General features: G+C 36.2%; 1 protein-coding gene across 1 annotated transcript; it reads left to right on the plus strand.

Moving 5' to 3' along the window:
- The first annotated feature begins 381 nt into the window (after window positions 1-381).
- LOC110789883 (protein LEO1 homolog) lies at window positions 382-13516 on the plus strand. Its single transcript, XM_021994598.2, has 12 exons — window positions 382-660; window positions 1618-1976; window positions 4608-4734; window positions 4845-5027; window positions 7284-7460; window positions 8110-8241; window positions 10229-10408; window positions 10481-10612; window positions 10847-10957; window positions 11041-11259; window positions 11834-11982; window positions 13113-13516. Exons 1-11 carry the CDS (start codon window positions 529-531, stop codon window positions 11966-11968), a joined length of 1887 nt encoding a protein of 628 aa, XP_021850290.1. The 5' UTR covers window positions 382-528; the 3' UTR covers window positions 11969-11982; window positions 13113-13516.
- Window positions 13517-13985: the final 469 nt, after the last annotated feature.

The following is a 13985-nucleotide window of genomic DNA, read 5'->3' on the forward strand; positions in this document are numbered from 1 at the left end:
TCATAACTTGCATTGATAAACAACTACTTTCACATTAATACAACTCTATGCACAAAGGTCGGAAGGTCTTTCAAGCTTGTAATGATAGGTTTAGGTAAAGGTGCGGTAAATTTGGGTAAAACGTGAGCTTAAAGCCTTGGCTTTGGGGAGCATAAATCCTAGCAAAACCATGGTCAACCACAAGTGATGACCACAACCACAACTTCCCACTCAACAGTTAACACATGATGAAACAATAAACAAACCACACTATACTTTCTTGGATTTCACAATTGTAACCAATCACTCATGAACTTTTACAAAAAAACCCCTTAAAAAAAGGCTGAATAAATCCGTAAAATTACTTAAATACCCGTGAACTTTTATTTTACAAAATAAATTAGCCACGAACTCGTCGTAGAACCTCCGACCTCACTGCAGGCAGCAACGAAAAGAGGAGAGAGAAAGTGAGTGTTCAAAGTTCCTCCGCAAATATCAAGCTATCGGAAGAGGAGAGGAAGAGAGAGATACACCCGATATTTTGAAAAGATGAAGGACGAAGGAGAAAAACGGCAACAGATGATGGAAAATCTTTTCGGAGTGAATTCCGAAGATGAAGAAGAAGAAGAGGAGGTTGATTCCGAGCATGAATCCAATCAACACCGCCCTAATTATGTATCCGTAAGTTTTATTTTTTTAAAATATTCGTTTTCTTCTTTCAATTTGATTTTTATTTTTTGATGTTCGCTTTTAATTTGATTTCAGCAATTGCTGCTATGATTGGGTTTATTTTTAGTTTTAGGGTTTGATTAAGTTTATAGATTGATTTAGTGGGGGAAACTTAGGGACTTTACTGTATCGTAAAATTAACACGAACACGACCCATTTACCCGAACCGGCAGCTCTAGACAAATTGTGTTTGTCAATTTACACACTTTATGTGTAAAACAATGTAGGGAATACAATTTCCCTATATCTCGATTGCGAGCTAGAGCAATGATATTAAACAATGTAGGGAATAAAATATTAACGAAAAGGGACGGGCGAGCATAACTTACACTGATACAAAATTACGAAGAAAATCCCATATGGGGCAGAATCATGGGTGGGGAGGGGTATGGACGAGAATATATAATCACTGTCAAGTGTCAACAATTCGATAGGGCTCTCGAATCCAGCTCAGGTGAAGTAGTCTTTCAAATCAACTATTCTAGTGAGGTTGACTTGTAAGTGGATATTTCTTGATGAAAGAAGGGAGACTAGCTCAAACTTTACACATGCGGCCAAATTCTTAATCTGAAGAGCTTGCTTGCTTATTTCCTTTATAATGCATATGAAAAGCATGTATGAATTGTGGCCGAGTTCGTCTTCTTTTCGTAGTAGAACTTATATATTGATCCCTTATTGATTTCCATTGTGACCCCTCTTTTCCCACCTATCTGTATATACTCTGGTATGTGCTTGGGAATTTTCAGTACTGACATTGTAAATGGTTTGTATTTTAACATGAGTTATTATTGGCATGTGGATTGGCTGCAAGTAGGACGAGACGAGCAAGCTTTTCCACTTATTTCAGTTATGCCTGTGGCACCAATTTCTGCTTAGTGCTCACTACGAATCTTGTATTGGTATGTGTAGGATGAAAATGACGGAGTTGCTGAACAAGAGGTCGAAGCTGAAGCTTATGTAGAGGGGCAAGGTGAAGCAGAAGGTGAAGCGGAAGGTGAAAGTGAAGGTGAGTATCGTGAGGAAGAGCCAGAAGTTGGAGAAAGTGAAGGTGAAAGAGAACAAAGTTCTCAAGAAGTTGAAGTAGGCGAGCAACACGAAGAGAGCCAAGCAAGAGAAACAGACAGCGACGAGAAAGAGGACTATGCCCAAAAAGTAGTAACTAGTAGAAGAAGGGATTTGGTTGACAGTGGTTCAGAGAGGTCCGAAGAGCAAGAACCCCATTACATTGACCCTGAAGATGAAGAAGTTGGTCAGACTAGAAGCCGAGGGTAATTAAAAAAAATTCACTTTTAACATTTTTTCTTTTTCATTTTTTATTGTTTACTACCACCCAGATATTCCTTGAGCTGTTGTTTCTGCTGAAATCTTCTATTCTGGATAGCATTGCATAGATAATACGACTAATCTTCCTATAATTCTTAAATGGACTTGGTCCACACTAAATTTATTGTTGACCATGCCTATAAAGAAAAGTGAACAACATGTTGTGCTTGAATGCTGTGATTTTCAGTCACGATTCTCTTTTAAAAATATTGGGTTACTATATCTAAGAAAATTGGTATTTGATTTATTATAGTCACCATGTGAACAATAAAGGTCACTATGTATGTAAAAGGGGTGTTAGACTAAACTGTTGGCTTTGGGTCCACAATAATATAGTCCATGCAAAAATAATCCATGCTTCTTCAGTAGAGAGCTACAAAGGCAAATAAACAATGGAGTTGGTTCCTTTTTTCTCCCTCTTTGTTATTTCAAGTGGTTCATGCTAGTTCCCCAAACCCCCTTTTAGAGGTTGTCTTCTCGCTTTGCTTTCTACATAAGGAGCTTACTCCTCACATCATAAACAATTTGATTTGTGTCATGGTATCCTCAATTCCTCATGCTGTGGTTTCTCACTGGAAATACTTACATGGAATCATGGATATGAAATCCTCTTGAGTATGTTGTAAATTGGATTCATGTTGTGTTCCAATCTATCATTAGCTACTTTATTTTATTGTTATCTCTTATATGCTTCTAGTATACGAAGAATGGAACTCGGGAAACTGGTATGAGTCATGCTATGGTTTCACACTCTAAATCTTTACATGAGTATTTAATATTCTCAAAGTATGTTATAGAATAAATTAATGTCTTTTAGTAGAAAGATGAAGTATGATTTTCCGTTCTTTTTTTGTGTAAATGGATTTTAGGAGTTACAAAGCATATATAGTCCATTGAATTTCCTTTCCTCATATCAATAGGCTAGTTTCTTACGACAAGCATGATGTTATTTCTTATTGCCCAAGATTCAGCCATTCAGGTCCCTCTTGTGTACTCCCTCTGCCGCCTTTATCCTTTTTAGTTTGACACTTTGAGTTTTCCCCCTACTATAAATGAATATGAAGGACCACTGGTTTACTCTCACACTCACTATATTTGGTCCCACCAATTTTCTATCTCAACAATTCAGCCTAATCAAAACTTAAAAAAACTAACAAAACCCTAGTTGGGAAAACGACAGGAAACAGAGGGAGTAGTAGTTTATAAAAAAAGTACATTTTCTTGTGTGGGTAACATGACAGCATACCTGTGTTATTTCGTTCATCGTCAAGTCTGTCTGGGAAAAAACGGGCTGAGATCATATGTCCCACTAAATTTTAGCGGTTTTAGTAATTTTCAGCCTTAACCATGGTTAGCTATTGATATTTGATTGTTTTCCTGATTAATACGCCATACAATGGGAAGTGTTGGGTAAAACAGATTGTTAATTTAGCTGATAAGGTGAAGTAATTTATCAACGTGTACTCAAAATCTTTAACTTTCCTTTTCAAGGGAGCAGGACTACTTGCCTTGCTAATCATAAAGAAATTCTTAACCGAAGGAATAAATATCATAGTATCACATCGTATTGTATTGAATACACCTGTAAAAAGATTGCTCCCTACACTTATTGAATCAACACTAAATTAACCAATCTACTTTACTTATAGCAGTGAGACAAAACCTGTATTTGGTCGTATGCTAGTTTAGTACTATAAAACATTTTTGATATTTACTTTTAAGGTGGATACAGCGTGTGAGAAGAACAATTTAAACTGTTGCGATACAAGTAACAAAGGGAAAAGTGAAAATTGGTTAAATGGTTTTTGAAATTGGAAGAGCCCACTAGAGAGAACTTTGCTTAGATTGCCGTTCTAGAATTTGTATTTTGAACACTCAAATAATGAAGTGTTAAAAAGTTGGAACTAGAGAGGTAAAAACACTTCGATGATTAACATAATTCATACTCCCTCTGTTTCAGAATAATTGCAACACTTTCCCTTTTTTTTTGGCAACTTTAACTAATATTTTATTCGTCCCCTTCCACTTATCCCTCTTCCTATTCTTTTATTATTTCTCTTTCCTCCCACTTACCTACCTTTTGTTTTAATTTATGTACTCTCTATGCGTGAATAAAATATTACTCAACCCATCTTTATTTATTATTATTATCAAGTACCCACTTGTTGAGTTAAACAAATTAAAACAGATAAGTGCATTAAACTTCGTGAAAAAGCAAGTGTTGCCCTTATTGTGAAACGAGGGAGTATAAGGAGAGGGGAGACTGTGAAGGGGCTTAACAAAGAGTAGAATTTGGGTGAAGGGAAGGTGCGGATCTTAAAAGAGAACTTACTAATTTACTAAAGAGGTATGCTTGGCAGGGAAAATCTAGATGGGAAATGAGACACTATCTTCCCTAGTTATATTTTTTTCAAAGGATGTTTTAGAAATCCTCTTTTAAAGATTCAGATTCTGGGTTACTGGGTTAGCACTTAGCAGTTAGACCTGGGAAAAACACTTAAGTACTGTTTGAAACACCATCCAGCATTCAGTTGTGTAATAGTATTCATATTTAATGACAATAAAATTTTCCACAGCGAATCTCCTGAAGAGGAGAGAGATCTGACCCATGTAGCTCAATCAACTGCTGAAATTCGTGATGTATTTGGAGACTCTGATGAAGAAGAGCCAGCTGATTATGGTGTTCAGCATAATATGGAACAAGTAAGACATCAGTTGTATTATCTTCTTTTGTTGAGTTATATTTCCTGTTGCTGCGTTATCATGCGTAGATTTGAGCACATAGAGTTGATACATCTCTCTTTATTTAATAGAGATCGCCTGTTGAAGAAGAAGAAATGTACGAGGAGAATCTGAGGCCAGATGATTTAGTGCGTGATGAGGATGCTCAATATGGGACAGAAGAGGAAATTGAAGCTAAGCTTAAGGAGAAACCTGTTGGTCCCCCAATGGAGTTAGAAATTCCTTTGCGTCCACCTCCTGCACACCCTGAAAAGGTTTTATCCTCTCCTTTTATTCAATACACACAAGTTCCACATGTCTAAGTGCAGTAGTGCACAAAGGCATCAATATTGCAGATTTGCAGTTACAGTCGTTGTCACTGATTCAATGATTTGTTCCTTAAACCCATTTGTCCAATGTTGGAGCCTGTATGTCCAAATAAGAACATATGCCTATTCTCTCTATGGGATTGGGGCGGGGTGAGAAGAGAATGCCGGTCACTATAAATTTTTCAGAGGGCAGAGGATATATTTCAGAATCAACTTATTGTCAATTGTCATTTTCTAAAACTCTATGGTTTGATGGTTTTGTTTACTTCTTTTAACTAGCTTTTTGGCCTTTTCAAGCTCGGACTGTTAATAGTACAATTAGGAGTAAAACAATTGTTTCTTCTTTTTTTCTTCCCCTTTTTCACATGCTTCTCTTAAAGAAAAGTTTAATTTACAGGAAGAGGAAGGGGTGAATATTGAATATACTCATCAAGTTTTAAGTTAGGGGGAATAAGAAAGAAACAATACTCCCTCCGTCCCTTAATACTCGCACCGCTTTCCTTCTCGGGTCGTCCCTTAATACTTGCACCGTTTCTATAAATGGAAATCTTTACAAATATTTTATTATTTCTCACACTTACCTACTAACCCACCTACACCCCTATTCCCTACAAAAAATCATTTAAAAATTCACACCCTCCACTCACCACTCCCCACCCTTTACACTTTTCCCACTAACTATATTAAAAAAATAACCCACTATCAACCAACACCCATTAAATTAATAAGTCAATTTAAGTGTCTTAAACTCCACACCGGTCAAACCGGTGCGAGTATTAAGGGATGGAGGGAGTATTAGATATGTATGTTGACTTAAGGATAACGCGAAAAAAGGGAAGTTCAAAGGAGAAAGGGATATTCGGCCCTAGTGGTATTAGTTTTTAAATACTAGGTTGTCTAGGTATAGATTCACTTTACAAAATTCAGTGTGAACTATTGACAAAAGTTTATAATATGGACTATACTATCTTTGTAAGAAGAAACTTTTGTTTTATATGGTGGGATTCGGTTAAATAAGAACTGTCAAGTGATACTTGCAGCTTGACAGAGTAGTTCTTTTTTCCTCCATCAGGTCTGCCCCTTCTTTCTATCCTGAGAAGAAAGAGGAAAGATGCTACAGCGGCCTATATTCTGATGTTTTTGCTGTTTCTATATCCTTACTTACAATATAGGATTCTGAAGAAGAGCCTATCTGTAATGAAGTGTTAAAGTTTCTCTTTGTGCACTGCTCTCGTTTTGAGCAATGAGCATATCACCCGGTAGGCGAGCTGTATTCTTTGACATGTGTCCTAGACCCTGGCATTAGTGAAGCAATGGCCTGGCACCCCGTTTTTCACTTTTTCTAGACTGGTAAAGAATCATTATTATTAGCATGCACCCAGTTTTCTACGGAAGGAAAGTTGAAATTTGTACCCAATAGGAACTAGAGATGATTCTATCTTCCAAGTTCCAACCTAATTGTGGTGGAAAATGGTTCTTTTTCTCATCTGATATCTAGTTAGTCTATCAAAGTTACGTGGTTTCAATCGCCAATACTACTTTATCGGAGTTGTGTGTGGAGTGTTTTGTGGGAGATCTTGATACTAGGTTCGCTTCTTAAGCTAAATTGTGTTGCAGGCACGCATGTTTGGTCTTTCTTTCTCTAGTTCTCTGCTACTGTGTTTTGGGTGCATCTCAGATTGTCAGATGTCATTTCAATATCTCCTGCAGCTTGACACACACAATGCACGCCACTGCACTTGAGTGTTGTATGTTACAGTTGTGCCAGTTATGCTCTTGTTCACTGTTTACTGTTCTTGTATACTACATAGCATGGTTGTGGTCATCAGTTGAGATTGCTATGGATTTATTTGATACGCATCCCTGCTATTTCCCTATATAACGAATTAAGACAGGTTGTTTTGTAGTTAATTGTGCATGGTACCTGCTGCATAGCAGTTGGGTTTTTAGCAGACATGATCAGAGTTTCGTATACCACAGCCTTTTATCGTGTAATTATTTCTTGTATTGCTTGATAAGTCATTGTTGTGATGCTGTTCTCAATCTGCAAAGCTTAGTTGTAGTTATCAGTTTAGATTTTTACTTCCAATGGGCTAATCGGATAGTCGTCTTTGCTAATTGCTCAGGTAGTGAGTAAAGGCAGATTGGTTTGTTGTTAATCATGTTTGGTACCTGATGCATAGTAGTTGGGATTTTTCGCAGATGAACATGATCAGAGTTTCGAATATCATGGGAATTGATCCAAAACCATTTGATCCAAAGACATATGTGGAAGAAGATGTCTTTGTGACCGACGAATCTGGTACAAAAAAGCGAATTCGCTTGGAGAACAACATTGTGCGTTGGAGAAATGTGAAAAAGGCAGATGGAACAATATCTGTATGTGAAACTTCTCTATTCTTTACACGCATTGACACATTTACTTCATACTTCATTGTGCAATATGTTACCTTCGTCCTTGTTACTTTTTACTAGTCTTCCACCCACAACATATTCGTATGTTTTATCTGTAACAATTTTTTGAGGGGAGGGCGGTTGAACTGCATGCAACTTGTGGAACTGTAGGGTCTATGTTGCCTAGAGTCGCTAGACCATTCGTTGGAGAGGAATAACCTCCATTATATCATGGACATTAACATCAGCTGGTGACAAAAAGAAACTTGACAAGGCATTTGATTTTTTCCATTATGTGATGTGGATATATGACTGAGTTGAAAATTGTCCATTAGTCAATTCTTATGCTGTTCTGTTATGCTTAAGTAATCATTTTATGATTCCATATTTTGTTTATACAGTTTTTTTTAATCATCTCGTTGTATAAGAGATAGAATGAGACTGTATGCTATATTAGTATATTACTACATTGAAGACTGGATCTTGCTATCTAAATTTTCCCTCTATCCACCTTCCATTAACAACGGTTGTTACTATCCATGCCAAAAGTATCCATGCAAGTTTTTCCGGGACGGATAGAGATTTGGTTTATGTTATGCATACAGCCCGTCTGACTTTGATTTGTATTTTTCAGCGTGAGAGCAATGCACGGTTTGTGAGATGGTCAGATGGAAGTCTACAGCTACAAATAGGGAATGAAGTGCTTGATATATCCATGCATGATGATCAGCATGATAACGCATACTTATTCCTTAGACATGGCAAGGTACTTATTTTTGTTCCTTTTTTACTATGTATTATTTCTTCCGTCTGCTGCTTGAGATTTTATTCTATATTCCTAAATTTGTGGTAGCTTTTCCTTTCAAGCCTGCCAAAGTGGGTCCTTCTGAAAATAACTCAACCGATCAATTTTGTTGGTCTATGATAGTTTATTTATAGGACTTAAAAGCATATTTTTACCAGAGGTAAGAGCAGTGAGCTGTTCTGAGTATTACTGGTTGAATTTACGATTCTGTGGCCTGTTGTGCACATATATTAAGACTCATTAACTGGTGAAAGGATTTAGATAATAAATCTAGAATCATTAAAAAAAATACTATCTCGTTCTTTCTACGGAAGTAATCTTTACTTGTGCAGATAAAGTTGGTACGTTCCAGTATACACGATTATTAGTTTTTATTACACCCTATGTTACCCTTGGCAATTTTTTTGGCGTACCAGTGACGACAAGGGATCTGGTTTGGAATACTGGTTAGACCCTTTAGTTTGCATTCGCTCATGCGCACCTCAAGGAGCACACAGATTGGAGTTTAATGTATCTAAAAAATGTAAAAGATTAAGATATTTATTTAATTAATGCCGTATCCTCGACTCTCTGTACTCCTATCCAGATTTAGCATGGTTTCCCCGTGTCGTATTGGACACCCTTGATCCAGGTGGCATAGGTAACACCTATTAGAAGAATGCCTGTGTGCGCAATCCCGTAGGCTTGCTATTATCCCTGTTTACAACAACTTGCATTTGGTTGTTGGGAAATAGGTTTAGCAAGACCCTTGACTAACCTGACGATGTTTAGGACTTAGGAGTTACACTTACATGTTTCATGATCCATATGAGTATTATCAGGTATTGTTGCTTATTTTTCTGTATTTCTTGGTTTTATTCTTGATGTCTCATGGACTTGGATGTTATCAGTTCGAGTCACTTGCAAATTTGTAATCAGATAGTCCTTTTGCAAAGCTCAGTTGCGTACCATATGTATCATGCAAAATCGTTTTTCTTGGTGTTTGTTGTACACATACGAAAGGATATCGAATAAATTTGAACCCTGTTATGTAGAGCACTAGAAGATGCTGGTGCCCTACTATATTGTTTCCCTTTATGTTTTCTGCACGCCTTACACTGATGAATGCTAATGATATGATTGATTAATGGTTTTCTTTATTGTTGAATAAATAGTTAGCAGATTTTATACCCTCCTAACTTGTATTTATGTGATCACTTTGTTTTTACACTCTTTTGGTGGCCCAAAATTCATAGACGCATTGTGGGGGTCCGTGCCTCAGTGGTATGAACTATTGTGTACAAACTTTTGAAACATTCATTGGATGACTCTGTTCCTAAGCTTCCACTGCAAACAGAATAATCACTACTAGTAATTTACTTTTTTCCCACCTGATAGCTTCCTTATAGCGTGTGCTTGCCTTTTGGGAAAATTAGGACCAACTTTTTATGGCTGTTGACCGTCTTGCTCAATTTGGCTACTAGATATTTGACACCTTAAGTGTATGATTTTGCGTATAAAATGTCGGCCCACTTTGACTTATTCAGTAACTTTGCAACAAGAACAATAATAATCACCTAGTATGCAGCCTACCTCTAGGTTCAAGCCAGTGCAAACTCACTATCCGACACTAGTCCTGCTAAAGCTTTCACTGCAAGATCACCTTCTATTTTTCATTGACTGCATTTCATTTGTAGCTTCTTTCTTGTTGTCATGCATATATATTCTCTAGACAATTTTTTAACCAATGCTCTTGTGGGTATTGTTTGTCTTGCCTCAATTTGATAACCAAAGTCTTCTGATGCTCAAGTGTTCTTGGCTTATATATATGAGTACACAAATTTTGAGGCCTTGTTAATTGTTGTGAAGCTGCATAATGAAGTATATTTGAACTTCTACTTCAAACCTATAACTACCATTACTAGATTTTTTTCATTTGATAATTGTGTTTTGGTTATACTTGTGACAGGGAATTCTCCAATCACAAGGCAAGCTTCTTAAAAAAATGAGATTTATGCCATCATCCTTGACATCAAATTCTCATCGTTTATTGACGGCGCTTGTGGACTCTAGACATAAAAAGGTCTACAAGGTTAAGAACTGTATAACTGATGTTGATCCTGAGAGGGAGAAGGAGCAGAAAGAAAAGGTAACTTATATCATTGAAAAGCTTTGCTTCTTATGAACCGTATGTGCAGATGTTAAATTTATGTCTTTGCAGGCTGAAAGTCAGACGATAAAAGCCAATTCACTTCTGAGTAGGAAGCGGGAAAGGGTGAATCGAAAGTACGCAAAACCATTGGAGAGAGGCCGGCAACTTTCTCCTGGATTTTTAGAGGATGCACTTGAAGAGGTTCTTCTTCCTCGCCTGTCTCTCTGTCTATAATGTACCAGCATTTTATGCAAAATGATATCCTATAACTTTGAGGTTTTTGTTTCACATACTTGTATAGTGATATGCCAAACTAGGAACTTGTCTACCTCTTTGCTTTATGACCATGTTTTTAACAAGGGAAGTGATACCGTTGAGATGACTATGTAGTTTGCTAGAATCTCAACAAACACGATTGATGTTAAATCTTAACAGGATGACGAAGCGAATTACTATGATTCTCGTCGCCCAGCCTCCCGGAATCGTTTTGAGGAAGAACTGGAGGCAGAATCTAGAGCTGAAAGGCGCATTATTAATGCAAAGAAGGTAGAAATTGATGTTAATTATCCTCATTTTTGTATGAAACAATATGTTCTACTTCATATTGAATGATCTCTTCTTCCTTCAAGGCCCAAGGACTAAAAGACATTCCACGGAAATCGTCTGCTGCTCCAAAACGCCCAGTGGATTTCTCTGACAGTGAAAGAGACGAGTCAGAATATGAAACTGATGGTGCTGAAGAGGAAAGATCCCCTGAACGTAGAATGGAGGATTCAGAGCCAGAATGGCAGGATTCAGAAGATGAAGAGCAAGAGGCAGCCGTAGCTGCTTCAGAAGAGGAGGCAGAGGTGCGTAATTGGCCTATTATTTTTTTCCTCAGCTGAAAACAAAATGTGCTTGTAGTGATTTTAAACATAATATTCTAGTTACATGAAGTGCTAGTTTACTGTTTTTCTGTGTTTTTATCTTGAACTGAGTCATGGTCTAGTAGTCTCAAGGGGTTCCTTGGCAGTCCACTGAAAATTGTGTCCCTATGGGTAACGTCATTTTAAATCTTATAATGCCTATTATACATATTCATTCGCGGGACGGAGCCCAAGTTTGTTACATAAATTTTATAAATACCATTTTTGTTTCAAGGAACTTATGTTTAATTGAGAAAATAAGTATTAGCATTTAATAGTGCATATATAGATGTTTTTTTTTGAAGTTTTAGGCTTTTATGTTTAGACAGAAAGACTATAGGAGTGATTGAAAAGCTGTCATGCGTATACCTGCTACATGCTTCAATATCTGGATTGCAGCTCAGCAGAACCCTTTTTTGATATGTGCTCAGTGTGTGGACTTGGTTGTTGCAATGATTTATGCATGAGGTTTTCAGTTTCATCCTAAAATGCTTCATGCCTTTATTTCTGTATTTAGGAGCCAAAGCAGGTGGTTAAGGAAGCTAGAGGTAGCCTTAAACGTAAGGAGATAGACTCAGATGAGGAGTCTCCTCGTAAAAAACCTGCAACACATCGCCGAATGACAGTTGTTTATGAGAGTGATGAGGAGTGAAGCCTTTCAGATATGTGAGTATGATCCTTCTATTTTTGCAAGCACATTTTTTGTGAACATAAATGACATCATTGAGTTATCTGTCTGTTTGAGTGTTTGTGATGACATCAAATATCTAGTTCTTGATGTGTTGTTACTTTATAGAACTGAGGTAAATGGAACATGAAGAATCAGTTACTTTCCCGATTATTGATGACTAATATTAATCTGAGCAGAGCATGGCTTGAGAAGTTATGTTATCTTTGATTTGTTTTCCTGTTACTTTTCACTTAGGCTCCGTTAGTTTTGCCAGAAAATGATTTTCTTTGTTTTGTTAGAGTGGAAAACGATTTTTCCAAAGGTGGAACTCTGCTAAGGTGGAAAACATTTTCCTTTTGTAAAGGACTGCCACATTTTTCACTTCCGCCTTCTTCTCTATTACTTTTCTTGCAAGGAAACAAACAAAGAAAACTACACAATTGTATTTTCCTTTGAATTTTTTTTTTCCCGTTAAACAAACGGTGCCTAAATTTTGAGACTAACGAGGTAAACCGTAAAAGTGTAGAAATGTATGGATTCCCTCTATTACCATTTTTGTTTATTGGAAACAATGACAAAAGTAAAAATGTGGAATTATGTGGAAATCCTTATAAATTGGGCCATTATAAGCTTTCTTTCAAAATCAATGGAAAAAGAATGTGGAAGTACTTGTCACTTGTCAGTGTTATTAGTTTCAATGGTTTTAGTCATTAAGCTAACCAGAAAATGGATATTTTAAAAAAAAACTTTTCAATAGGGTTTCTCATTAAACAATCAAGCAAAGTGAAAATTAGTACTTTTAGTTTTGCTTTTCTACCTATATTTCCATAGTTTACTTTTCGACAGATATCCCCACTAATCAAATTCAGAAAACACTACTGGAGCTCCTGCCTATTGAGTTGGGATGCCCTAGATTATGATTTTTCAATATGCACAATTCATCACTGAATGTGACTCAACTCTGTGTGTTTTCTTACAAAAAACTTATCTTTACCTGGGACCGCCTTAGTATTGAGACAATAAATTACAATATATCTTTTCTCTGCACGAATCTTGCGCATTTTATTCGAGTTGTTCTGTATAAATGAGTATTTAACTTATACTCTGCAATTTAACAAAATTTCAGGGCAGGAACCATATATTCATGTTCTGGACTTCTGGGGGTTTCTGCATGGTGCTTATCTTGCATGGTGCTTATCTTGATTGCTGTGTACAATGCAGTTTCAGTCCTTGGCGATACTTTGCCTTCAAAACTGTTGTCACCCCAGTGTAACTTAATTTGTGGAGGATTGGGAGGTTATGGAAGGAAGAAAGGGAATAATTAGGGTTTTGGATATGTTGTTATTTCTCATATAGTAGTGGTATAATAAATACAAATTTTGGCTACTTGTTCATAAGGTATATAGTTCATTTGTGTAAAATTGTGTTGCTAAAGGATAAAGCTCACAACATCATTCGATTATGGTCTTATTTAATTCACCTATTTCATGGTTGTATTACTTAAGATATAGTACAAGACCTTATATCTTATCTCACATGTGATTAAATTAGATCAAATCAGAAAAAAATAATTAAATATGGGTATATTTATTTTTTCTTATTTTATTTTGTTTTGTTTGGTTGTCTTTAGTATTATTGTACACTTAGTTTTATTTTGTTTTGTTTGGTTGTCTTTAGTATTATTGTACACTTAGTTTCAATTACTAGAATATGTTTGTATTGAGAATTCAAAGTTGTCAAATTAAGAAAACCACTTTTTATGGGGTACTTTATACTTAATTATCGAGTATAGTGAAATGGATTGTGTCATTGTAGCAATAAACTATGTTTGCCCGATTTAATTTAGGGTGTGTTTTATTCAACTTATCTAACCTGACCTGATATGATTTTATTAAAACTTATCTGAACTTATTAATAATAATAAATATAAAATAAATTATAATAATAATAAATATAATAACTACTAAAAACAATAGTAATAATAATATAACAATAATAA

The sequence above is a fragment of the Spinacia oleracea genome, chromosome 5 (genome assembly GCF_020520425.1).
Source record: "Spinacia oleracea cultivar Varoflay chromosome 5, BTI_SOV_V1, whole genome shotgun sequence".
Lineage (NCBI taxonomy): Eukaryota > Viridiplantae > Streptophyta > Magnoliopsida > Caryophyllales > Amaranthaceae > Spinacia > Spinacia oleracea.

Coding starts and splice junctions, on each gene's coding strand:
- LOC110789883 (XM_021994598.2), top strand. CDS start 529: ATGAAGGACGAAGGAGAAAAACGGCAACAGATGATGGAAAATCTTTTC. Junction 661..1,617: donor ACCGCCCTAATTATGTATCC/GTAAGTTTTATT, acceptor TGGTATGTGTAG/GATGAAAATGACGGAGTTGC. Junction 4,735..4,844: donor TTCAGCATAATATGGAACAA/GTAAGACATCAG, acceptor TTTATTTAATAG/AGATCGCCTGTTGAAGAAGA.